The sequence below is a fragment of the Microcaecilia unicolor genome, chromosome 7 (assembly GCF_901765095.1).
Source record: "Microcaecilia unicolor chromosome 7, aMicUni1.1, whole genome shotgun sequence".
Classification (NCBI taxonomy): Eukaryota; Metazoa; Chordata; class Amphibia; order Gymnophiona; family Siphonopidae; genus Microcaecilia; species Microcaecilia unicolor.
The window spans coordinates 160,282,312-160,309,749 of NC_044037.1; the positions used below are offsets into that span (position 1 = coordinate 160,282,312).

The 27,438-nt window shown below is 46.1% G+C and overlaps 1 protein-coding gene across 1 annotated transcript in view; it reads right to left on the bottom strand.

The window, feature by feature from the left end:
* The window catches only part of ADAM23 (ADAM metallopeptidase domain 23), a 1,183,145-nt gene that overhangs the window by 417,208 nt on the left and 738,499 nt on the right, over window positions 1-27,438 (bottom strand). The window contains exon 17 of the mRNA XM_030210005.1: window positions 14,608-14,679. Coding sequence (XP_030065865.1) covers window positions 14,608-14,679 — 72 coding nt within the window. The remainder of the gene's footprint in view (window positions 1-14,607; window positions 14,680-27,438) is intronic.

Consider the following 27,438-nt stretch of genomic DNA (forward strand, 5'->3'; position numbering starts at 1 on the left):
CAGCGGCCCTGGACGCAACATCAAAGATGTCATACACCCCTCTGGCCAGGAATTTTCTGCACGCCTTCAGCTGCCTGACCACCTCCTGAAATGGCTTGGCTTGCTCAGGGGGGAGCTTGTCCACCAAGCCCGCCAACTGCCGCACATTGTTCCGCATGTGTATGCTCGTGTAGAGCTGGTAGGACTGAATTTTGGCCACGAGCATAGAAGAATGGTAGGCCTTCCTCCCAAAGGAGTCCAAGGTTCTAGAGTCCTTGCCCGGGGGCGCCGAAGCATGCTCCCTAGAACTCTTGGCCTTCTTTAGGGCCAAATCCACAACTCCAGAGTCGTGAGGCAACTGAGTGCGCATCAGCTCTGGGTCCCCATGGATCTGGTACTGGGACTCGATCTTCTTGGGAATGTGGGGATTAGTTAGAGGCTTGGTCCAGTTCGCCAGCAATGTCTTTTTTAGGACATGATGCATGGGTACTGTGGACGCTTCCTTAGGTGGAGAAGGATAGTCCAGGAGCTCAAACATTTCAGCCCTGGGCTCGTCCTCCACAACCACCGGGAAGGGGATGGCCGTAGACATCTCCCGGACAAAGGAAGCGAAAGACAGACTCTCGGGAGGAGAAAGCTGCCTTCCAGGAGAGGGAGTGGGATCAGAAGGAAGACCTCAGACTCCTCGTCAGAGAAATATCTGATGTCCTCTTCCTCTTCCCACGAGGCCTCACCATCGGTGTCAGACACAAGTTCACGGACCTGTGTCTGCAGCCATGCCCGGCTCGACTCCGTGGACCCACGGCCACAATGGGAGTGTCGAGAGGTAGACTCCCTCGCCCGCACCGGCGAAGCTCCCTCCGCCGACGTAGTCGGGGAGCCTTCCTGGGAGGCTACCGCAGTCGGTAACGCAAGCGGCACCGATGTCGGAGACCTCACCCCGGGCAATGGGCCAGCCGGCGCCTCACTCGACGGTACCGGTGGTGCAAGCACCCCCGGTCCCGGAGGGGTAGGGCGCAACAGCTCTCCCAGGATCTCTGGGAGAACGGCCCGGAGACTCTCGTGCAGAGCGGCTGTGGAAAAAGACATGGAAGCCGATGCAGGTGTCGATGTCAGAATCTGTTCCGGATGTGGAGGCTGTTCCGGGCTGTCCAAAGGGGAGCGCACCGACACCTCTTGAACAGAGGGCGAGCAGTCCTCTCGGTGCCGATGCCTACTGGGTGCCGACTCCCTCGGCGACCCAGAGCTCTCGGTGCCGACACGGGAAGGGGACCGATGACGATGCTTCTTCGACTTTTTGGGACGAAGCATGTCACCGGAGCTTCCCGGCACCGACGAGGAGGACGTAGAATCCAGCCTTCGCTTCCTCGGGGCCGAGGCCGAAGGAGGTCGGTCTCGGGGGGGCTGTACCGCAGGAGCCCTCAGGGTAGGGGGAGACCCACCCGAAGGCTCACCGCCACCAGCAGGGGAATGGACAGCCCTCCGATGTCTCGGCCCCGATGCAGAGGGCCGATGCCTCGATGCACTTGATGCAATCGAGGGCGAGGATGAAGGTCCGGGCGCCGACGACGTTGAAGCAGTCGATACTCCCGGTGCCGATGCCGACGAAGAGCCCGAGAACAAAACGTTCCACTGGGCCAATCTCGCTACCTGAGTCCGCTTTTGCAAAAGAGAACACAGACTACAGGCCTGCGGGTGATGCCCAGCCCCCAGACACTGAAGACACGACGCGTGCCTGTCAGTGAGCGATATTACCCGGGCGCACTGGGTGCACTTCTTGAAGCCGCTGGAAGACTTCGATGTCATGGGCGGAAAAATCACGCCGGCAAGATCAAAACTCGAAATGGCGAAAATGGCACCACAAAAAAAGGGAGAAGAAAACTTCGAACCGAGGCCTAAATAGGGCCTACCCCGACGACGAAAGAAAACTTACCGGGGCAAAACTAGAAATACAGGAAGGGGAACAGACCGAAAAGGTCTCCTTCCGCACTTTTTTTTTTTTTTTTAAGCTAAGTCCAAAAACGACGTGCGAGGTCAACTTTCGGGGTGCGAACGGCGAAACACGACCGTACCGAGCGCGGATAAAAGAAGACTGGCCGGCACGAGCCGGTTCGGGCGGGAAGATGGCCATGCATGCGCGGTGCGCATCAGCACGCGAGGACTAGCAAAGGACTTTGCTAGAAAGTGTTCCGATTGGAGGGGCTGCCGTGGACGTCACCCATCAGTGAGAACAAGCAGCCTGCTTGTCCTCGGAGAATACCATTTCCATGGGACATAAGAAAGCCTCTTCAATTTATAAAAAACTTCAAGATACATATATGAACTTGGCAACCCCAACTGAAGTTTCTGAGGAAAAAGAGCTTAATCTTAATACTTCTGAATTTGATTGGAACATTTTCTGGACTAAAACAATATGCCCTACTAAGTCTGCGGCTATTTCTCACTTATCCTTTTTCATCATGCATCAAGCTTACTGGACCCCTACTAAATTACTAAGAAGCCATCATTCTCAATTTGTTGATTACTGTAAAAATGTGAAAGCTTATTGGATCTTGATTTGGTCTTGTATGCTTTTAATTTGTCACCTTCCTGTAAATCAAAGTATCACCTATAAACTTTTAACTTTAAGCTGTTCTCATCCTGACAACACCCTTTCACCTTCTGATCAAAAATTATTTAATATGATGTTAGCGGTTGCTACTCACCTTATAATCTGTAATTGGAAAAACAATTCTAAACTATGCTTTAATGAATGGTGGAGCTATTTATGTGTCATTAGAAAATACAAAACTCTCCTAGCTTATAAACAGCACACCACCCACTTGGTTTCCAAACTTTGGGCCCAGTTGGACTCCTTACAAAACTCTCCTAGCTTATAAACAGCACACCACCCACTTGGTTTCCAAACTTTGGGCCCAGTTGGACTCCTTTTGTCTTAATTCACAAGTATAATTATTACCCTGTCCATTATTCTGTGCAATACTTGATCTTGATAATGTGTGTATATTATAATAGCTTTTGTCTTACTTATCACCAGAAGCCATTGTTAACCGGTTACACCTTTTGTTGATTTTATGTTTGCATAACATGAAAACTAAAAAAAAAAAAAAAAGATGTCACAGTGCTGACTGGTAAGAGTAGCGGCCTCCTGCACCTTATCTCCAAAGAAATTCTCTCCATGGCATGGAACATCAGCAACCATTTCCTGCATATCATATCTTAAGTCTGAATGACAAAATCAGATGACTCTCCAGGTGTCAATTCCCACAGCAGAAGCTGTCAATGCCATACTGAAATAGATCATGCTTTTTGAACTCCTTCCCTTTGCTCATGCCTAATCCATGCTTTGCTACTATCTTATCTCAACTATAGTAACTCTGTATACATAGGTTGTACTAAGGCCCTGATGGCGAACCTATGACACGCGTGTCAGTACTGACACGCGTAGCCATTTTCGGTGACACGCGGCCGCATGTGGCCACATACAGAGAAGCAGCGGAGTTCCTTGCTGACACCCGGGGCGGATCGCCGATGCCCCCCCCCCCCCCCCGGTGCAGCGCGACCTCCCCCCCCCCCGCGAAATCACCCCCCCCCCGGTGCATGTTTACCCGCTGGGGGGGTGCCGTGTGCGCTCCTATTGGCTCCCTCCCTGCTGCTCCCTCTGCCCCGGCTCCTGCACGGCTGTTAGGGGATCTTTGACCTCACTTCCGGCCGGCGGAGCAGAGAGCAGAGAGCAGAGGAATGCCGTGGGGGACGCATCTCTGAGGGCCCTGTGATCACCATTACCAGCAACCATCATCCAATCTACTGTTCTGGGGTGTCGTGGATTTGTAATTGACCATCATTACTGAGATAGGTGAGGGGGAGGCTGGGAGAGGCGAGGGCATGTGCTATGGGTGCCGTTTCCCGCCATTAGAAATAGCGGCAGCCATCTTAATTTACATAAGGTGGTCAGTTAGGCTAGTTAACCCCTAATTGCCTGCAGGGTTAACAGGCTATCTATAATTCTATCTTCTGTCTCTGCCCCCCTGATGGAGAACCCAAAAAATAAAAAAACAAGGTTAACTAAAGGAAGTGGTAGTAGCAGTAGCCGACCCTTTCAAGAGGCATGGACCGAGATGTATGGCATTATAGAAAAAATGGCAGATCATTTTGCGTTCTATGTACTGAAACGGTAGTAAGCAGAACGTGGAATATAAATAGACATTTTGAAACTAATCATTCCCAGCTCTTGAAAAAAAGTGAGGATGAAAGGAAGGAATACATTTCCAGGCAGCTACACTTTTATAAGAGCCAATCTAAGTCCATCCTTAAATTTGTAAAAGGTTCTACAAATTTAACATCTGCAAGTTTGAGCATTGCTCACTCCATAGCTCAGCATGGAAAAGCACTCAGTGAGGGAGAATTTATTAAAGAAACTCTCCTAAGATGTGCACCAGTTCTATTTCACGATATGCAGAATAAAGATGCAATTATTAAGAGAATATCTGAGTTACCACTCAGTAGAAATATCATAAAAGACCGAATAATGAGACTGAACACAAATGTACAACATCAATTAAAGAGAGACATAAGTACTTGTAAATATTTTTTGATCTCTCTTGATGAAACTACTGATGTCACATCACATGCTCAGTTGGCCATTATTGGTCGATATTCTGATGGTCTCACAATGAGAGAAGAGTTGATAAAGTTAGTATCAGTGCCAACAAGTACATCAGGAAGCGAAATATGTAAGGTTGTTATACAAACATTCCGTGACCTAAGCATTGATATCTCTAAAGTTGCGTCAGTGACGACAGACGGGGCACCAAACATGGTGGGGAAAAAAGTTGGATTTGTCAAATTGTTTACGGAAGCTATTGGACATCCGACTGTGCCTTTTCATTGTATTATCCATCAGGAGGCTTTATGTGCCAAGGCAGGATTCACCGACTTAAACGACTTAATGTCAGTTGTTACAAAATAGTTAATTTAATAGCTGCTCGCCCCCTTCACAAGCGAGAAATTTCTGCACTTTTACTGGAGGTTGATTCCACCTACAGTGGACTGCTGATGTACAATAATGTAAGATGGCTGAGCTGAGGCAAAGTTCTTGAGCGCTTTGTGGAGTGCTTTGAAGAAATTAAGGTATTTCTTGAGGATAAGGATCTGGGAAACTTTCCTCAGCTCAATGATGATAAGTGGGTCAACACCCTGATGTTTTTTACAGATCTCTCTGTTCATATTAATGAACTGAACTTAAAGTTACAAGGTTTTGGCAAAAGTATTGACGTTATGTTTGGATACATAAAAGCTTTTGAAAGTAAACTTAAAATTTTCAAGCGAGATGTAGAAACTAAAACTTATAAGTATTTTCCTCGAGTAACAAAGTATTTTGAGAAGGCCAGTGCAGCTATACAAAATGAAATGGAACCCTTGCATATAAAGTACCAGCATGTTTTAGACTCGTTACTTGACCAGTTCAGTGATAGATTTAATCAATTTAGAAGCCTAGAACAGACCATGAAAATAATTAAGTATCCTGATGTAGTAGTCTACAGTAGTTTGGAATTAAATGGTTTCCAATGGATGCAAATTGATGATTTGGAGATGCAACTTGTAGAATTTCAAGACAGCATCTGGGCTCAGGTGTTTGTCGACTTGAGGTCAAAGCTTGAGAATCTGGAAAGGTGCCGCTTGGAGAATCAAGAGGAGTGCCACTACGAACAGGAAATTTGGAGTGCTTGGAACCGATTACCAGACACTTTTAGCACCCTGAAAAATATAGCAATGGCTTTACTCACAATTTTTCCCTCTACGTACTTTTGTGAAACCTTATTCTCAGCGTTAAATAATATCAAAACCAACAAAAGAAACAGATTGACAGATGAAGTTAGTAGCGCTTGCTTGGGCTTGAAGTGTACAAAATACCAACCTTCAATTGAAGATTTAGCCAATGAAATTCAGCAACAAAAAAGTCACTAATAGGCAGATTAGTTAAAGAATTCCCCCGCCCCCTCACTTATCTTAGCTCACGGCACCCCACACAAGTTAAATAATATCAAGACCAACAAAAGAAACCGACTGACAGATGAACAAAGAAGTCACTAAGTAGGTAAGTTAAATAATTAGTTTTTGGTTTATCAAATACAGTTTTATATTACAATTATACATTTTTGTTATTTAAACTATAAATATCGCGAAATTATGGTTTTTTTCTCGAAGTGACACAGCACCCGAGTTATGCTCGGTTTTTTGGCGAATTTTGACACACCAAGCTCAAAAGGTTCCCCATCACTGTACTAAGGGGTTCTTAAGGAGAGTCGACCATACAAAATATGGCTATAAGGCTGATTTTTGGCCTCTCTAAATACAACAGTATTTCTCCTTTTTATGCCAGTCTTCATTGGTTACCTGCTAAAGGAAGAATTCTTTTTAAATTAGCTTTTTTTTCTTTTTAAAACTCTTCAAAGTTTGGTTCATATTTATTTTCTCTATTATTTTCATTTTGCAGCCTCCTTAAGATCAAGATGTAGCAATAATGCCAACTTTTTTTTACCTTCCCTTCTGTTAAGGGGTAAAGGAGAATGTCAATTTTTGAGAAATCCTTGGTTGTCCAGGCTGCTAGATTATGGAAGGATACCACTGAATTATTTTTGTTTTCTCACTCTTACCTTCATTTTAGAAAAAAAATTAAACTGTTTCTTTTTAAGAAATATGTGCTCTAGTTTTTGAGGTTGTATGTGGATCAACTATTGTAATTCCCAGATAATTGTTCTGGCATCTTGATGGATGCAACCCGCTTAGAACAAGAAGGTAGTAGTGGGGTATAAACCATGATGTTAATGTTTAACGTTAATGTTTTAATGTTTAGTGAAAATAGTTACTTGGCATCCTCCCAGGGAAGAGTGCCCCACACTGTGTAAAATACTTTGTTAAGTACATGCCCATAAAGAGCTGATATGAAGCTATTCAGGAAATAAGCATAATGGCTGTATCCCACATTTCCCCACCTATTTGCAGGCTCAATGTGGCTTACATAGTACTGTAATGGCGTTTGCCAGTTCTGGTATGAACTAATACAAGGTGTTATTGTGGTAGAAGAAGGTTCATGTATGGTAGATACATTGGGGGAACTTAGAGAGGAAGGAGAGTTAGGGTATGACCATTACGGTCTTTGGTTTTGTTGTGTTGCAGGAACTTAGGTTTTTAAGTTGGGTCGATGGGGTATGCCTTTCTGAACAGGTTTGTTTTTAGTTCTTTCCGGAAACTTAGGTGGTTGTACGTTGTTTTTACTATTTTTGGCAGTGCGTTCCATAGTTGTGCGCTTAGATAGGAAAAGCTGGATGCATAAGTTGATTTGTATTTGAGTCCTTTGCTGCTTGGATAGTGGAGCTTTAGGTAGGTTCGTGCTGATCTTGTTGTGTTTCTGGGTGGCAGGTCTATGAGATCTGTCATGTATCCCGGGGCTTTGCCGTAGATAATTTTTATGAACCTGGGTGCAGATTTTGAAAGCAGTGCATTCTTTGATTGGGAGCCAGTGCAGTTTTTCTCGGAGGAGTTTGGCGTTTTCAAAACGTGTTTTTCCAAATATAAGCCTGGCTGCTGTGTTCTGGGCAGTCTGAAGTTTCTTTGTAATTTGTTCTTTGCATCCCGCATAAATTCCATTGCAGTAGTCTGCATGGCTTAGTACCATTGATTGTATCAACTTGCAAAATATAGCCTTCGGGAAGAATGGTTTCACGCATTTGAGTTTCCACACTGAGTGAAACTTTTTCTTTACGGTAGATTTTGCTTGGTTCTCTAGAGAGAGGTTCTGGTCGATACTCTGAGAATTTTCATGTTGTCTAAGATAGGGAGGGTATGACCTGGGATGTTTAGGTTTTTGGGGATGAGATAATGAGACTGTGTGTTTTTTCTGTGTTGAGTTTTAGTTGGAATGCATTTGCCCATGAGTCCATGATGTTCAAACTGAGCTTGATTTCAGTGTTGATTTCTGCCAGATCGTGTTTGTAAGGGATATATATTGTGATGTCGTCAGCATATATGAATGGTTTGAGACCTTGAATGGATAAGGACTTGGCTAGTGGGGTCATCATGAGGTTGAAAAGGATTGGTGATAGTGGTGATCCTTGCAGTACTCCGCAATCTGGTTTCCAAGGTGATTATATGTTTGTGCTAGATTTCACTGCTTAGGAAACCCTTGATCCATTTGAGTGTATTTCCGGTGATTCCGAAGTAGTCTAGGAGTCTTAGTAATATATTATGGTTGACCATGTCGAATGCACTGGACATGTCGAATTGGAGGAGAAGTATACTTTTACCTATTGCTATTTCCTGCTTGAATTTAGTTAGGAGAGTAAGTAGTACTGTTTCGGTACTGTGTAGGGGGCGGAATCCTGATTGTGATTCATGTAGTATTGTGAATTTGTTTATGTAATCATTTAGTTGTTTGGTTACCAAACCTTCCATTAGATATACTGGATATACTCCAGTTTTTCAACCCTGCCTCTCCCCCCCCATTCACAGATCCTCAAGGATGTACAAATGATAATATCAGAGACACCCCCACCTGCCCTTGTAGTGCTTAGGAAGGTTGAACCTATGTAGAGTCATGAAGGCTTCCAGATTCAAGAAGCAACAGCTTCCTCACCATTCCATGGTATTTGAATCTGTTCTCCAAACAGCCTAAAGTTCCAAGACTCCTCTTTGATGCCACCATAATAAGACCATTCCATGGTATTTGAATCTATTCTCCAAAGAGCCAACAGTTCCAAGACTCCTCTTCAATGCCACCAAAATAAGAAGCTAAAACATTGAATTGGATTTTTTTTATTTATTGCATTTGTATCCCATATTTTCCCACCTATTTGCAGGTTCAATGTGGTTTACAGAGATCTGTTATGGCATTGCCATTCCAGGATATCAGATACAATTGATGATGCAAAAAGATTCAGAACAAAAGATCTGAGTAAATAGATAAAGAAAGATGACTTTCAGAACTGGGGTGGATTGTTGAGATGGATTGGTGAGGTGGTATAGTTAAGCTATGGGTCCTCTTTATAGGCCTTGTTGAAGAGATACGTCTTCAGAGGTTTACGAAATTTAGATATTTCGTTGATTGTTTTCAGGTCAGTTAGTAGTGCGTTCCACAACTGCGTACTCATGTAGGAGAAGGAAGTCGCATGTATAAGCTTGTATTTTAATTCTTTACAGCTGGGGAAGTGTAGATTAAGAAATTTTCGGGATGATCTTTTGGCATTTCTGGGAGGCAGGTCCACGAGGTTTAGCATGTAGGCCTGTCCCTATATTTTTTGTGTTCAAGACAGCTTACCAATTTTGTAGCCAAAGGATGCTGTCTCCAGAACTGCACACAGTACTCTAAATGGGGCCTCACCAGAGACTTATACAAGGGCACTATCACCTCTTTTTTCCTGCTGGTCATCCCTCTCTTTATGCACCCAAGCATCTTTCTGGCTTTGACCGTTGCTTTTTCTACCTGTTTGGAAGCTTTAAGCTCATCAGACACAATCACCCGAAGCCCCTCTCTTCTTTTGTACACAGAAGCACATCACTCCCTATACTGTACCGTTGCCTCAGATTCTTGTGATCAAAGTGCATGACCCTGCACTTTTAAAGTTGCCAATATCGGACCATTCCTCCAGCTTCGCTAGGTCCTTCCTGATGTCATTCACAGTCTCCAGGGTGTCCACCCTGTTGCAGAGTTTGGTATAATCCTCAAAGAGACACACCTTATCAGATAGCCCTTCTGCAATATCGTTCACAAAGACAACAAAAAGAGCTGGGCCAAGGACCAATCCCTACTGCACTCCACTGATGACATCCCTTTCTTCACAGAACGCTCCATTTACCACTATCCTCTGTCTCCTTCCATTCAACCAATTTTTAACCCAATCAGTTACTCTAGGACCCATACCGAGGGCACTCAATTTAATTATCAGTTGCCTGTGCAGAACTGTGTCAAAGGCTTTGTTGAAATCTAAGTATGCCACATCTAGCGCCCCTCTCACATCCAACTGTTTGGTCACCCAGTCAAAGAAATCAGTCAGATTTGTCTGACATAACCTGCCACTAGTGAAGCCATGCTGCCTCGGGTTCTGCATTCCATCCAATTCGAGAAACCTCACAATCCTCTGCTTTAGTAGCATTTCCATTAGTTTACTCATCACTGAGGTCAGACTGACAGATCTGTAATTCCTAACTTCCTCCTTACTTCCACTCTTGTGCAAATGAACCATATTTGCCCTTCTCCAATCCTCTGGGACCACTCTAGTATCTAAGGAAGAATTGAAGAAGTCAGTCAGCGGAATCGCCAGAACGTCTACGAGTTCCTTGAGCACACATGGGTGTATCCCATCGGGCCCCATCGCTTTGTCTACTTTTAATTTAGCTAGCTCCTCTCAAACACAGTCCTCCATGAACAGTGCTTTGTCTACTACATCCATTCCCTTTAGCATTTGTTTTCTGCAGTCCTACCCCCAGCCTTTCATCCATGAACACAGAGCAGAAGTAACTGTTAAGCAGTTCAGCTTTATCCTTATCATCTTCCCCATATTCCTCCCCCTCAGCTTTGAGCCTCACAATGCTATTATGGAACTTCGCCCTGTCACACATCTGAAAAAGGTCTTAACCCCAATTTTATTGTATTAGCTATCTTTTCTTCCATTTGCCTCTGCGCTTTCCTGACAGCTTTTCCAGCTTCAGCTTATCCAGGTATTCTTGCCTGTCTTCATCTTTCTGAGTCGTCTTATAACATGGGAAGGCTAACCTCCTTTCCCTTATCTTTTCAGCTACTATGTTCAAGAATATTAATCTGGCATATTTACTGGATCAGGAGTGCCTAGTATGATACCACAAACTCAGCAAAGAAGGAAACTATTTAACTAATTCCTAAAAGAATGTCCTAAGCTGTGACAAAAAATGGCCTTAACATGTTGCTATGCTGGTCTTTCACATGTGCAAAGGCCATTTATACTGCAGCAATAAAGTGGCCAATTTTCTATTTCATTAATTGCTGTGCGCTAATATTAACATTAGCACACAGTCATTAAAAATAATTACTGCAGGAGCACTTACCACCTCCTATTTAGGAGGTGTTAAGGGCTGTTGTGGTAACCCTACACTAACCGGTTAGCGTGTGCTAATGTGCATGCACTAACTGGTTACTGCTTCTATGTCCATTCTCTGCTCATTCCCCTACCCATGTCACCCCCCCTCCGGCAAAAAACACACATTTAGTGCATGCAGATGACAAAACTAATGCAGGACACTTTAGTGCATCCTGCACTAAACCATTACATTAGGCACATCATTTCCCCCAACTTCCTAGATTTATATGGACGTAATCAAAAATCATGATCCAACAACCTCTAACCTCTTCCCTAAGTTGACAAACGACAACGACCAAATCCAAGCCATTTGGTCGTGGGAGGAGCCAGCATTCGTACTGCACTGGCCCCCTGACATGCCAGGACACCAACCGGGCACCCTAGGGGGCACTGCAGTGGACTTCATAAATTGCTCCCAGGTACATAGCTCCCTTACCTTGGGTGCTGAGCCCCCCAAACCCACTCCCCACAACTGTACAACACTACCATTGCCCTTATGGGTGAAGGGGGGCACCTACATGTGGGTACAGTGCGTTTCGGGTGGGTTTTGGAGGGCTCACATTTACCACCACAAGTGTAACAGGTAGGGGGGGGGGGATGCGCCTGGGTCCGCCTGCCTGAAGTGCACTGCACCCACTAAAAGCTGCCCCAGGGACCTGCATACTGCTGTGATGGAGCTGGGTATGACATTTGAGGTTGGCATAGAGGCTGGAAAAAATGTTTTTTTAAATTTTATTTTGGGTGGGAGGGGGTTAGTGACCACTGGGGGAGTAAGGGGAGGTCATCCCCGATTCCCTCCGGTGGTCATCTGGTCAGTTTGGGCACCTTTTCAAGGCTTGGTCGTGAAAAAAAAGGGACCAAGTAAAGTCGGCCAAATGCTCATCAGGGATGCCCTTCTTTTTTCCATTATTGGCCGAGGACGCCCATCGCTTAAGCACGCCCCCGTCCCACCTTCGGTACGCTGCCAACATGCCCCCGGGATATTTGGTCGTCCCCGCGATGGTTTCAATTATGCCAATTTGGGCGACCCTGAGAGAAGGATGCCCATCTCCCAATTTGTGTTGAAAGATGGGCGCACTTCTCTTTCGATTATGCCGCTGATAATCACTCCTTGCTTTCCGGCTACTTTGAATATTGTTCATTTCCCAATTCCATAGACAGTCCATCATGTTTTTATGTTTATTTACCCTCTTTCACCATCTACCTCACAGAATGACACAGCTTCTTATAAGCACCAGAGCAACTTGTAACCTGTTGAGATTTGTTGTGATTCATTTCCTATAGATTTTGCATAACTTTCCTTAGATGATCAAATTTCTATCTGAAACTGTACTATGATGGCAGCCTTGAAAAAATTTACCCCTGTATGTAAAGTAAAATTGCATTGATAACATTCACACACTTGGTTGTCATCATGGTCTTAGGTTTCTAAAACAACAACTTCATCATTTGGAATGTCAGTGGTGGAAATCTCAGCTTTCCTCACACTTATACATTTTCAAACTGCAGCATCACAATGTAGAAAATAATTTTTTCAGCTGAAAGGAACTATTTTTCATATTTACTTCAGAGGGACTTCCAACCCTTCTTGTGGTTTCAAAATCCTTTATGAGGTTAGTAATTCTTCTCAAAAACAGTCCTCTTTGCCACATTGAATACAAATGATCCTGGATTCTCATTTAACAAGAACATTTTACACCTTGAACTATTAATTTATTTCCTTAAACTATGAATTCTCTTGTGTTCTCACCACCACCTGTGGATGATACTGCTGCATGCACTTTTCTCCAAATTTAAATTACCATCTCATCTAGAGGTCTCTAAGATGATTTCTTGCTGTAGCTCCACCTCTGTCCCTATAGATACCATCCCCACCTACTTCTTAAAGTGAATTAGTTATTGTTTTATCTTTATATTATGATTATTACCAGCCTTTCCACTGGTTTCTTGTCTCCTAAGTGATTAGCAAATGCTTGCTCCCACTTGAAAGATCTTCATGCTGATGAATTAACACCCAATTTTCCAACTTTCACCTAAGATCACAGAAAAGACTGTAGCTCAACTACTGACATCCTTCCTAGACAAAATGAATATTTTACACCCTTGTCAGACAGGATTTTTACAACATTTCCCTAGGTGTCACTCCTGGTGTGGTTCATATTTACATCCTCTGACATTTATGATCTTCTCTGTGGAGTCTTCCAAAGCTTGATCCTTGGATCTTTTCTTTTTAACATCTTCTTATCACCTGCTCAAAACACTTGTGCTATTACTATTCACTCTTGAATCTCAAACCTTATGTGCTATGAAATCTCAAATAAGCTAAACTGAATTGTGATTAGCTTGCAGCTAATCAATTGTAATTACATATCAGAAAAACTGGTGCTTTGATTTTTACTCTGATTGGTCCATCTCATTTGCCCTACTCCCTTCTATCCACATTATACAAATTCTGCTTAAGGACAAGACAAACTCTCCGAGTTCTAATTGACAACTGTCTATCATTCTCAAACCATGTTTCACCACTAGTCATTAGATCCTTATTTACATCGTGACAGATTTGGAAAGCTTGCTCATTTTTCAATAGCAATTCTCTCTGCTTACTAATCCATTCTTTAGTTATGTCATGACTGGATTACTGTAATTCGATCCATCAAGGTTTGCCATATTATGAACTTTATTGGCTACAACTTGTTTAAAATACTGCAGTTAAGCTAATTTATGGGGTCAAAAATATGAGTGTTACTCCCTTCTTAATTATCTGAGCATTGGCTTCATTACAGGGTTGATTTTAAGTTTAGCTTTGACATAAGCTTTTTCTTCGGGATTACCACAATTTCCATAAAGATCCCAGTAACATTTACTAATTATACCTTCCCATCTTCAGGCCAATGCTCGTTTGGCTAGAACATCTTCCTTCTCTGTTTTAGCTCCAACCTAATGGAATACAATCCAGTTCTTTGGCAATGAAATCTATTTCATTACCAAAGCAGTTCCTCCTGAGACTGAATGAAATGTACCATAATCAATCTATATGAGACTGTGGCCCTGAGCAGTAAAATTCATTCTCGTCTGCATCTATTTTCTTATACAGCCTCCTCTGTGTGTGTATCTTAGGCTACTTCTGTCCTCTCTTCCCTTTCCTACCTACAAGACAAAGTTATATTCTATTGTAACCTAGACCTACTTCTATTGTTTTTCTTATCTTTATTAGTATAATGTTAGCTTGTGTAAATTGATTAGATATCTTATTTGCAGTATATTAAATAAATTTGAAACGTGAACCAGTGTGTAGCATACTTATGTGCACAAGTACCTTTTTAATGTGCCCTTAGGTACGCAGTAACTGCACACAACCACTTACATAATTGCTCTTTACCTGCGCTAAGTTCAAACTTTACTACACTTTAGTAAAAGGGCCTACGAGTAGCTTTCAAATCACCTGATTGCATTCATTTTCCATACGTCTGCTCTTATCTAGTTCACTCAGTATCTATTCAAGGTGGATCTAACTTACCAAACGACTCCCACAATCGCATTCTTCTCCTGCTTCCACATATCCATTCCCACATTCGGTAGTTTCAAATAACTGAAGGAGGAAAAATATTTTTAAACATTTATGAAACATAATTGCTGTTATAGCTGGATATTAAGAAAAATAAACATGGCGCTTATATCTCAATTTTCCTCAGAATGCATCATTACCCTTTCCTCTATTCTGTCTTTAGTAGTTATCCTATAGTGTACATCTATGCATATTCTCTCATTACAGAAGTGACTGTTTATTTCTAATCCATAGTAGTAAGTGGAGAACAACAAAAACTTAAGAAATAATAGAACAGTACATGTAAATATCATGATGGAGTTTAGAACATAGCAATACCTTGCTTCTGTTTGAAGAGTACCACACCAATGCATATTCTGGGCAATTTTCAATAGTACATCTATGCGTAGAATATTGCTTTATTCACTGGAATGAGCTTTTATAAAATTGCCTGTTCAATAAGCAGATAGACTTAAGTATGCACAGCCTGTATATGCCAGAATAAGTGGAGACATTCTGAAGGTGGAGGTGGGGAGAGGCTTACTTTGGAGAATTCCAGAGTATGCATATAATTTAAGCCTGAAAGGTTGTGTGTGCCAAAAAACTGGCATTCTGTAAATATAAGTGCACAGTTTCTCTGGTCTTAATTCAGAGTTCAAATTTTTTATTAGTTTGTGGGGAAAAAATAACACACAAATACCCCTCCGAAGGGACACCACCTTGTAAGTGGTGGAGGGGCTTCCGTGTTTCAATGACTTAGAGAGCTAGGCTGAAGGGTTACCCATATCAGACAGGCCTCTGAGGAGAAACCAGACAAAGAGTGTCCCAAACTGGAGGATCCAAGATGGCGTCGAGGGAGGACGTACGTTAGTTGAGTTCCCGTTTTATACCAGAATACCTGAAGAAGTAGGCGCGCTCCCCAGAGAATGGGGAGGAAAAAAGGCAAAGCCGTGGTGTTGTCCTCCTCGAACACGGCTGGGGTTTCCACCACTTCTCAGTCTACTTTGGAGAGATTCGGGGTCATAACGTAGTAAAAAAGGCCCATTTCTCAAAGAAATGAAACGGGCGCCAGCAAGGTTTTCCTCAGAGTGTGTATATTTGAGAGAGTGTGTGTGTGAGAGTGACTGTGTGTGAGAGAGAGAGAGAGTGAATGTGCGGAAAGAGGAAATGAGGGCGGGACCACAGCTGAGAGAGAGAAAAGGGCTGAGGCTGCACGCATTTTACCGTTGCTGCCGGCCGCCGTAATCCTGACTTGGTAAGTGAAGATGACATTTAAACATCAGAGGGAGCGGGCCTGGAACTGGAAGGGAGGGAGGGAGGGACGACGACCCTGGAACTGGGAGGGAGGGAGGGAGCCTGAAACTCGGACGGAGGAAGGGACCCTGAAACTCTGCCTGGCAACTATGCTGCGTCCCCTTCCCTCTCAGTGTTCAGCCCTCGACGTCATAATGTTATGACGCGAGGGCGGGACAGTGAGACAGATGGTTACAGGCAGCACGAACCCTACAAACCCTTCACTGCCACGGAGTCAGCTTCAGAACGTTGGAGGTGCTTTTTATTATAGTAGATGGGAGTTGCTGGTCATTTGTTGGAATACCACTTAAGTGCAGCCTCAGGGAGTGCCTAAACTGAGGGAGACATGGATGTGTGAGGCAGGAGCTGAGGAACAGCCGGTGTCGGAGGAAACAGGAGCCTGCATTGAAGCCTTCCTGCTAAGCAGGGTCAACCTTGGCTGAAGAGTGGAAGGGTGACCTGCTGACAAGTGCCACCTGCCTCTGTCATTTTCTTTTCTGTTGGAATAGCTTCGTTTTGAGTAATGCACAAATGATCTGTATGTCAGGCCTCAGCTGCTTGGAACAGACAGCTTATTGTTGTGAGCCATATTTTTTGTGCTGCAATGCACAAACCAGACAAGGAAAACACTGGACTATTCCTGCTGGTTCTATGTTAAGTCCCTGACGTAGCCCTTGAGATGGCGAAACATGGTCATGTTGAGCGGTTGGAGGAAAGTTGTATGCTGATTTAATGTATCTGTGCTGAATAAATTTTGTTTTATTTCACCATGTGGGTCTGCTTTTCTTTTCTGCTGTTCTGGATCATGCAGACCGCTTGCCTGTGTGCTTTTTGATACAATTTTAATTGCTTGTCTAGGGCTAACTGGGCATATTTAGAAGCACTTAACCAGACAGTGTTGCTGAAAATACCTGTTTAGCACCTAATCCGGAACTGGCTATTTTGTGTGTATTCTCAGGATGGAGTCAGCACTTAGTCAGTTAAGTGTTGATATTCAAGTAGATAGGCTAACTGCATAAACAGGACCACATAAAACACAGTCCTATCTTTATGTAGTTCACCATAGATGCTTAAGTACTGAATATCATGCTTATCCGGCTATGTTTTCACTATCTGCGTATACCCAGAAATTCAGTGCCGGAGCCTGGACATGACTGGGCACTGAATTTCTGTAGAAAATGCTGGCCACAGTCAGCAAAAGGCTGAATGCTGCTGGCTGAATATCTACCCCATTGAAATTACTTGCACCTGACAATGAATTATATATGGATGTGTACCAAAATTTTACCCAGTAGAAAGGTTCACGAGCTTTTGTCAAAACTAATTTGCATAATTGATCTGACAGATACCACACCCACCTGTATTGTGAGCAGATGAATTGAGAATCTGCCTTAGCCCTGCCCACCCTATGACCAAGCCATGCCCACTCCCCTACCCCACCCCTTGTGATGATGTCCCCAGAAGTGAAATCATAACTCATCCCTAAACCCTGCCCATTTTGATGATTTGGTGATGTCTCAGGAAGTGATATCATAACTCTGCCTAGACCATGTCCTTTACCAAAATGGCAGTGACTATGAGTAGCACAAATCAAGTATGGTGGTGCCAACTGTGTCACTTCCTGTGATATCATAACTCCAAAATGGCAGCAAGTACAGTAATCCACGTGATGGGAAGTGAAGTCCATCACCAGACACCATCCTCTATAGCCAGGAACATGTGCAGTTTGTGCAGGCACAAAGTCAGTGGCGTAGCCAGACTGCCAATTTTGGATGGGCCTGAACCCAAAGTGGGTGGGCACAAAATTTTCTCTCTACCCCCCTCCCCCAGCAAAATGTAGTCACACTCAGATACATTTGTCACACAGGGTAAAGTGCTGCTTTTCAGTGCATCAGATTTCAGAAAATTTATTTAATAGCCTAACACCCTTTTCAGTGAGCTTTCAGAGGCCAAAACCTCCTGCCTCAGGTCAGTAGAATGCTGTTACGGTATCCTCTCCTGACCTAAGGAAGGAAGTATTGGTCTCTGAAACTTCATTAACACAGGTACCATATTACTTTATCCTAAATTAAAAATAAAATTATTTTCTTTACCTTTCTTGTATGGCCATTTACTTTTTCTCATTGTGTCGCTCCCAGTCTCTAGATTCTGCTTTCCTTCGTTTTCGCTTAACTCTTCTGCCAGGGTTTCCTGGCCATTTCTCCTTTTTCTTTGCTTTCTTCAATATTTTTCTGCCTCTCTCTCTCTGTCCTGATTTAATTCATTCTTTCTATCCATTCTTTAATTTCCTTCATCTACTTATGGCTTTTCATCTTTTTCTCACCCTTGTTCTCCCCATGCCCCTTCCTCTTATTCTCCAGTCTTTCACTACTCTCCTTTTCCATCCAGCAGCTCTCTTCTTTCTCTCCCCATCCTTCCAGTAGTCTCCCCTCTTTCTTTCTGCATCCTTCCATCCAGTGTCACCTCTTTCTCCCTACCCTTCCATCCAGGGTCTTCCCTCTTTCTCTCCCCATCCTTCCATCCATCTACCCTCTCTCCTGATCCTTCCATCTAATGTCTCTCTCTCCCTCTTTCTAACCAGTGTCTCTGTATCACTCTACCCTTTTCTGTTCAGTGTCCCTTCTCTCTCCACATCCTTCCAGTCTCTCCCCTTTCTCTCTGCATCCTTCCAGTCTCTCCCCTTTCTCTCCCCATCCTTCCATCCAGAGTCTCTCTCCCCATCCATCCGTTTTCCCTCTTTCTCTCCCCATCCTTCCGTTTTCCCTCTTTCTCTCCCCATCCTTCCGTTTTCCCTCTTTCTCTCCCCATCCTTCCATCTGTTTTCCCTCTTTCTCCCCATCCTTCCATGTTTTCCCTCTTTCTCCCCATCCTTCCATGTTTTCCCTCATTCTCTGCCATCCTTCCATGTTTTCCCTCATTCTCTGCCATCCTTCCATATGTTTTCCCTCTTTTCTCCCCATCCTTCCATGTTTTCCCTCATTCTCTGCCATCCTTCCATCTGTTTTCCCTCATTCTCTGCCATCCTTCCATCTGTTTTCCCTCTTTCTCTGCCATCCTTCCATCTGTTTTCTATCTTTTCTCCCCATCCTTCCATCTGTTTTCCCACTTTCTCCCCATCCTTCCATGTTTTCCATCATTCTCTGCCATCCTTTCATGTTTTCCCTCTTTCTCTGCCATCCTTCCATCTGTTTTCCCTCTTTTCTCCCCATCCTTCCATGTTTTCCCTCTTTCTCCCCATCCTTCCATGTTTTCCCTCATTCTCTGCCATCCTTCCATCTGTTTTCCCTCTTTCTCTACCATCCTTCCATCTGTTTTCTATCTTTTCTCCCCATCCTTCCATCTGTTTTCCCTCTTTCTCCCCCATCCTTCCATGTTTTCCATCATTCTCTGCCATCCTTCCATGTTTTCCCTCATTCTCTGCCATCCTTCCATCTGTTTCCCTCTTTCTCTGCCATCCTTCCATCTGTTTTCCCTCTTTTCTCCCCATCCTTCCATGTTTTCCCTCTTTCTCCCCATCCTTCCATGTTTTCCCTCTTTCTCCCCATCCTTCCATGTTTTCCCTCATTCTCTGCCATCCTTCCATGTTTTCCCTCATTCTCTGCCATCCTTCCATCTGTTTTCCCTTTCTCTGCCATCCTTCCATCTGTTTTCCCTTTCTCTGCCATCCTTCCATCTGTTTTCCCTCTTTTTCTCCCATCCTTCCATCTGTTTTCCCTCTTTTCTCTTTTCCTCGACGAGGCCCACCCTGCATGCCAGCGCCAGCCCCAGCTCCCATTGCCGGCCACTGCTGCTTTTCCTGTTGAGCAGCAGGGCCGGCGCTACAAAAAGAAGAAGCGCTAACGGCGCTAAGGATGAAAAATGTTTTTAAAAAAAAGCGCAGCACCGGCAGGCACTGTCTAGGCAGCCTTGAGGCATTGGCTGCTGGCTCGCAGGCTCCTCCCGTCTCTTACGTAGGAGACGGGAGGAGCCTGCGAGCCAGCAGCCAATGCCTCAAGGCTGCCTAGACAGTGCCTGCCGGTGCTGCGCTTTTTTTTTTTTAAACATTTTTCGTCCTTAGCGCCGTTAGCGCTTCTTCTTTTTGTAGCGCCGGCCCTGCTGCTCAACAGGAAATGCAGCAGTGGCCGGCAATGGGAGCTGGGGCTGGCGCTGGGCGGGCCTGGGCTGAAATTGGGTGGGCCTGGGCCAAGCCAGGCCCACCCGTAGCTACGCCCCTGCAGCACACTCAAGTAATTTGGAGAGAAAAGGGAGGAGGGAGATGGGTCGGTAACTAGAGGGACAAGTAGGGTCGAGTGAAGGCTTCTTAAGGAGAGGTGTGACCACAGCATGTTTAAAGGCAGTAGGGACAGTTGCAGTGGAAAGTGAGAGGTTGAGAATGTGACAGATAAAAGGAATAAGAGCAGGTGAGATGGCATTAAGAAGGTGGGTGGGAATGGGATCAGAGGAACAGGTGGTACATTTTGAGGAAGAAAGGAGAAGTGTAGTTTCCTCTATAGTAACTTCAGGAAAGGAGGAAAAGGAATTAGGGGAAGGAGAGAGAGGGGAACGGACTAGTGGAGGGAGAGGTGGCGAGGTAGAGAATTCAAAGTTTATCTTTTGAACCTTGTTGTGAAAGAATTCAGCAAGGGTCTGAGGAGATAATGAAGGGGGAGTTGGGGGAGGGGGCATCTTGATGAAAGAGTTCAATGTGGTGAAGAGAAGTCAAGGGTTAGAGCCAAGAGAGTTGGTCAGTTGGATATAATAATCCTGTTTGGCGCGTAAAAGAGCAGATTGGAAGGAGGTCAGCATGAACTTAAAGTGTAAGAAATCAGCAAGGGCCCGAGATTTCCGCCAGAGGCATTCGGCGGAGCAGGTACAGGAACGTAGGTAGCGGATATTAGAAGTCAGCCAAGGTTGGGGTTTTGTACGCCTTATAGGGTGGGTCATCAAAGGTGCAAGAGTGTCTAAGGCAGAGGATAGAGTATTGTTGTAAGAAGAAACAGCTTCGTTGACAGATGTGGATGGTGCCACAGTAGAGAGGAGGTTTGAAACGTGTTTTTTTTTTTTTTTGCGATAATGGAAACTAAAAACGCCCAGCTCAGAAACGTCCCAATCCAAGCCATTTGGTCGTGGGAGGGACAAATGTACAACACTACCATAGCTCTTAAGGATGAAGGGGGCAACTACATGTGGGTACAGTGGGTTTTAGAGACCTCCCATTTACCACCACAAGTGTTACAAGTGGGGGGGGGGGATGGGCCTGGGTCTGCCTGCCTGAAGTGCACTGCAGTACCCACTAAAGGTGCTCCAGGGACAGGACTTGTTGCTGGTGTATAACCTTGGCACAGCAGTTCACACCTGAAGACTAATCTCGCTGAAAACGTCCTTTATTTGAATAAGCACCTTTACTCACAGTTAACTGCAGATCAGAGGTTGTGCCCCACTGGCAACGAGTCTCGTTGGTACTGAGATTAGCAGTAGGTCCGAGCTGGCAGAATGGTGTACAATGCCCTCTTTCAGCAACATTCAAGGTAAGAACTAAGTGCTGTAACGTGGCTAACACATGAAAGGGATCTGAAAGTGTCTTACACAAATGGCCACTACCTCATGGACTACCGGAAACAAAACAGGGCACACTTTGATCCAGTAAGCAGAGGGAAAAGCACCATGGGAGTAGAGCCTACCAACTACCAACATTGTGAGCATTTAACACAAGCTAGTGGAATCACGGAGCCCAATACCCTACACCAACCACAAAGCATTGCTGATGTGACTCTGCAGTGCCCTTAACAGAAAAGGTGTCACACTCACCCGAGACCCACATCAGAACCAGGGAAAGGCTGTTAGAGGATAGAACACATTCTGCTGTCATGAAGGTGGGTACGGCATTTGAGGCTGGCATACAGGCTGGGAAAAAAAGATTGTAAAGTGGATTTTTGTTGGTGGGAGGGGGTTAGTGACCACTGGGGGAGTCAGGGGAGGTCACCCCCGATTCCCTCCGGTGGTCATCTGGTCAGTTGGGGCACTTTTTTGGGACTTGGACCTGAAAAAAAAGGGTCCAAATAAAGCGGACCAAATTCTCGTCAAAAATGCCCTTCTTGTTTCGATTATCAGCTAAAGACGCCCATCTCTCCTCGGCCGGTCACCATGCCCCAGTCCCGCCTTCGCCACGCCTCCGACACGCCCCAGTGATCTTTGTTCGTCTCCATGACGGACTGCAGTTGAGGACGCCAAAAATCGGGTTTCGATTATACCGATTTGGGCGCCCACGGGAAACGGACACCCATCTCCTGATTTGGGTCGAAATATGGGCGTCTTTCTCTTTCAAAAATAAGCTGGATAACAGATTTTAAAGGTTAGCACCAGCAGCCTGGTTCCATTCTAGTTAAGGTAGAGCCCATCTTTTGGAATGATCTTCCCTTTCCTGTAATCTTGCTAAGTTCCTAAAAAAAAATCTAAATCCCTCCTCCATGCACTAGTGTGTCATTCACGCACTTAGACTCTGGAGCTCTGCCTGCCTCTTGGATTCCGCATGTGAAATGGGAATCTACCTTGGAAGCTCTGGATTTCATCTTTCTACCTAAAAGCCTAAAACTGGCTTCCAAAAATTCCATTCACACTATCCTATGTTACTGGCACCCAGATCTACCAAGACAGCAGGTTCTTCCCCAGCAAGCAAGTGAACAAAAGGATCCAGGTCCAAATCTCTCTCTACCTAGTACAATTCTGGTAGAAATCGTGAGCCCTCCAAAATCACCAAATTACCTACTGTACATAAATGCAGTAAATACCTGAAGGATGGAAGGTGACAAATGGTGCATAATTAGGTACAATAGGTTTTATTGGGCACACAATGCAAAGTTATGGAAATTGCACCTGGGTGCCATTGTTTAAGTCACTAGGCTGCCCCTCTGATCTGCAGAAACGTCTGTGTGACCATTTCTCTAAAAATGATACTAGATGTTCTTGTGCCTGTTTTTTGGGCATTTATAAGTTGGATGTGTCAGTTTAGAAAATGGTTCTTCCTTTTAGATGTCTTCTGTGAAAATATGCCCATCTTAGAGCAATTTTCGAAAGGCAATCCAGAAAATTGCTCTATGATGAACTTTTTTTGATGTAATGAGCTAAATGCCCCAATTCTGACTTAATTTATTTCAAGAGAGAATCCACGTACTTAGAGAACTCAGTGGATCCCACGGGGTGTCAAATGAAAATAAAAAGGTGGGAGCCAGGCGGCCCAACGAATGGAACCAAAGAAAAATTAAAATATACACCGTTTATTAATTCTACACCAAATGATAATAAAAGAAGGTAAAATTATGTATCATACCTGATAATTTTCTTTCCATTAATCATAGCTGATCAATCCATAGACTGGTGGGTTGTGTCCATCTACCAGCAGGTGGAGATAGAGAGCAAACTTTTGCCTCCCTATATGTGGTCATGTGCTGCCGGAAACTCCTCAGTATGTCGATATCAAAGCTCCATCCGCAGGACTCAGCACTTAGAGAATTACACCCACAAAGGGACACTCTGCCCAGCTCACCACCGCGGAAACGGGGGAGGGGAATTAACCCAGCTCATCCCCACACAAGTGGGGGAGGGGAATCCGTCCAGCTCATCCCCGCGGAGCGGGGGAGGGACACCACACCCGCCGATGCGGGGGGATCTGGCTTATCCTGCAACCGCAACCGCGGGAGGAGCTGACTGACCCTAACACCGCAGAAGCGGGAGGGGTACAAAACTGCCCTACAGCCGCACGAAGCGGGAGGGAGTGCCGGCAGAATTTAAGTCTCAATCCAGCCCCGTAAAACGGAGGGGAGAGGAATGCAGCAGCTCACTGTAACACAAACTCGTCTCAACTCTTGAAGAATCCAAGTGAAAAAACTTGAACACGAAGTCCTCCTGAAGTAACTGAAGACTAAACTTGAACCTAAAATTCAACCAGAATATAAACAGTACAGATTTCTGGGAGGGGCTATGGATTGATCAGCTATGATTAATGGAAAGAAAATTATCAGGTATGATACATAATTTTACCTTCCATATCATCATGCTGATCAATCCATAGACTGGTGGGATGTACCGAAGCAGTACTCACCCAGGGCGGGACATTGAAATCCCTGACCTCAACACTGAAGCTCCAAACCGGGCCTCCGCCCGTGCCGCCACAGTCAAGCGGTAACGCTTGGAGAATGTATGGGCCGATGCCCAAGTTGCCGCCTTGCATATCTCTTCCAAGGAGACGGACCCGGCCTCTGCCATCGAGGCCGCCTGAGCTCTAGTGGAGTGAGCCTTCAGCTGGATAGGCGGCACCTTCCCTGCGGCCACATAAGCCGCTGCAATGGCTTCCTTGACCCATCTTGCCACTGTAGGCTTAGCAGCCTGCAGACCCTTACGAGGACCTGCAAACAGGACAAACAGATGATCCGATTTCCGGAAATCATTGGTCACTTCCAAGTATCTGATGATGACTCGTCTCACATCCAGATATTTAAGAGCAGAGTATTCCTCTGGGTAGTCCTCCCTACGAAAGGAAGGGAGACAGAGCTGCTGATTCACATGGAAGCGAGAAACAATCTTGGGCAGGAAGGAAGGCACTGTGCGAATAGTCACTCCTGCCTCAGTGAACTGCAGAAAAGGCTCTCGACATGAGAGCGCCTGGAGCTCGGAAACTCTTCTGGCTGAAGTGATAGCCACCAAAAAGACTGCTTTCAACGTCAGGTCTTTCAGAGATGCCCTCGACAAGGGTTCAAAAGGCGGCTCCTGTAATGCTCTTAGCACCAGATTGAGATTCCACGCAGGCACCACCGAGTGCAAAGGAGGGCGCAGGTGATTAACTCCCTTGAGAAAACGCACCACATCTGGCTGCGAAGCCAGGGAAGCACCCTTCAGGCGGCCCCTGAAGCAAGCCAGGGCCGCTACCTGGACTTTAAGGGAACTGAGCGACAGGCCTTTCTCCAGACCTTCTTGCAGGAATGCCAACACTGAAGAAATTGGAGCAGTGAATGGAGAAAATGAGCCTGCTTCACACCACGCTGCAAAGGTACGCCAAACCCTGGCGTAAGCAGTAGAAGTAGAGCGCTTCCTCGCTCTCAGCATCGTGGCGATGACCTTGTCTGAGAAGCCCTTCTTCCTCAGACGCTGCCGCTCAATAGCCAGGCCGTAAGACCAAAGGGGGAGGGATCCTCCATCACCACGGGACCCTGATGCAACAGGCCCTGCTCCACAGGCAGCCGCAGAGGATCGTCGACTGAGAGCCTGATCAAGTCCGCATACCAGGGACGTCTGGGCCAATCCGGACCCACCAGGATTATCCGGCCTGGATGCTTTGCCACCCGGTCTAGCACCCTGCCCAGCATGGGCCAGGGCGGGAACACATAGAGAAGCTCTTGTGTCGGCCACTGTTGGAGAAGAGCATCTACTCCCAGGGATCGAGGGTCCCGTCCTCTGCTGAAAAAGCGCGGCACTTGGCAATTGGCCGATGACGCCATCAGATCTAGGCTCAGCTGGCCCCAGCGCTTCGTGATGTCCAAGAACGCCTGAGCAGATAGCTGCCACTCTCCGGGCTCCAAGGTATGGCGACTGAGAAAGTCCGCCTTGACATTCATGACTCCGGCAATGTGGGCCGCTGACAGCTGTTCCAGGTTCGCTTCCGCCCACTGGCATAGACTCATAGCCTCCTTGGCTAGAGGGGCGCTCTTGGTACCTCCCTGGCGGTTGACATAGGCCACAGCCGTGGCATTGTCCGACAGGACCCGTACTGGCTTCAATGCCAGTACCGGGATGAACTCCAAAAGCGCCAACCGAATGGCTCTGAGTTCCAGGAGGTTGATAGACCACTTTGCCTCTGCAGGAGACCAGAGCCCCTGCGCTGTCCTTCCCAAGCAGTGGGCTCCCCAGCCCGACAAAGAGGCGTCCGTCGTGACAACAATCCACTCCGGGGTCACCAGAGGCATTCCCGCAGACAACTTGTCTGTCTGCATCCACCAGCTCAGCGCCTTGCGCACTGCTAGGTCCAAGGGAAGGCGCACAGCATAATCCTCCGACATCAGAGTCCAGCGCTGCAGCAGAGAGTGTTGTAGTGGTCTCATATGAGCCCTGGCCCAGGGCACTACTTCCATCGTGGCCGTCATAGAGCCCAACAGCTGCACATAGTCCCAAGCCCGAAGAGGAGAGGCTACTAGGAACTGGTCCACCTGAGCCTGAAGTTTGACAATCCGATTGTCTGGCAGGAACACTCTGCCCACTTGGGTGTCGAATCGAACTCCCAGATACTCCAGGGACTGAGTCGGGCGCAGCTGGCTTTTCTCCCAGTTGATGATCCACCCCAGGGAGCTCAAAAGAGCAACCACCCGGTTCACAGCTTTGCCACACTCTGCATAAGAGGGGGTTCGGATCAACCAGTCGTCCAGATAAGGATGGACTTGTACTCCTTCCTTCCTCAGGAAGGCCGCGATGACCACCATTACTTTGGAGAAGGTCCGCGGAGCAGTAGCCAACCCGAACGGGAGGGCTCTGAACTGGAAGTGTCGGCCCAGGACTGCAAAACGCAGAAAGCGTTGATGGGGAGGCCAGATGGGAATATGCAAGTACGCTTCCTTGATGTCCAAGGATGCCAGGTACTCCCCTGCCTTCACTGCCGCTATAACAGAGCGGAGAGTCTCCATGCGAAAGTGCCAAACTTTCAAGGCCCGATTGACCCCTTTGAGGTCGAGGATAGGCCGTACAGAACCTCCTTTCTTTGGTACCACAAAGTAAATGGAGTAACGTCCCTTGCCAAGCTGATTTTCTGGCACCGGAACGACCGCACCCAGGCGGATCAGATTGTCCAAGGTCTGCTGCACTGCCACAGCTTTGACCGGAGACTTGCAGGGACAGAGTACAAACCCGTCTCTTAAGGGTCGGCAGAACTCTAGCTTGTAGCCGTCTTTGATGACTTCCAGCACCCAAGCGTCTGAAGTTATTGTGGTCCACTCGCCCAGAAACGAGGACAGCCGCCCTCCAATCTGCACTGGGGTGTGGACCAAGGCCCCGTCATTGGGTACGAGACCCTGGGGGAGGACCGGAGGGAGCGCCTCCGGGACGGCGGACTCTGCGAAAGGAATGCTGCTTGGGGGAGAAGTTCCTCTTGAAAGAAGAGGAGGCAGAAGAGCCCGACCTGCCTGGGCGGTACCGACGGGCATCCTGAAACCGTCCTCTGGAGGTACCGGGACGAGTACTAGCCCGAGCCCTGACCTCTGGTAACTTCTTGCCCTTAGACGTGCCGAGATCGGTCACGATTTTGTCCAGCTCGACCCCAAAGAGCAGCTTGCCTTTAAAAGGCAATTTCGCTAGGCGGGATTTAGAGGCGTGGTCAGCAGACCAATGCTTCAGCCAAAGCCACCGCCGCGCAGAGATTGTCTGAGCCATGCCTTTAGCTGAGGCCCTCAAGACATCATACAGCAAGTCTGCCAAATAGGCCAAGCCCGATTCCAGGGCCGGCCAATCAGCCCTCAAGGAATGATCCGAGGGGGAAGCCCGCTGCACCAAAGT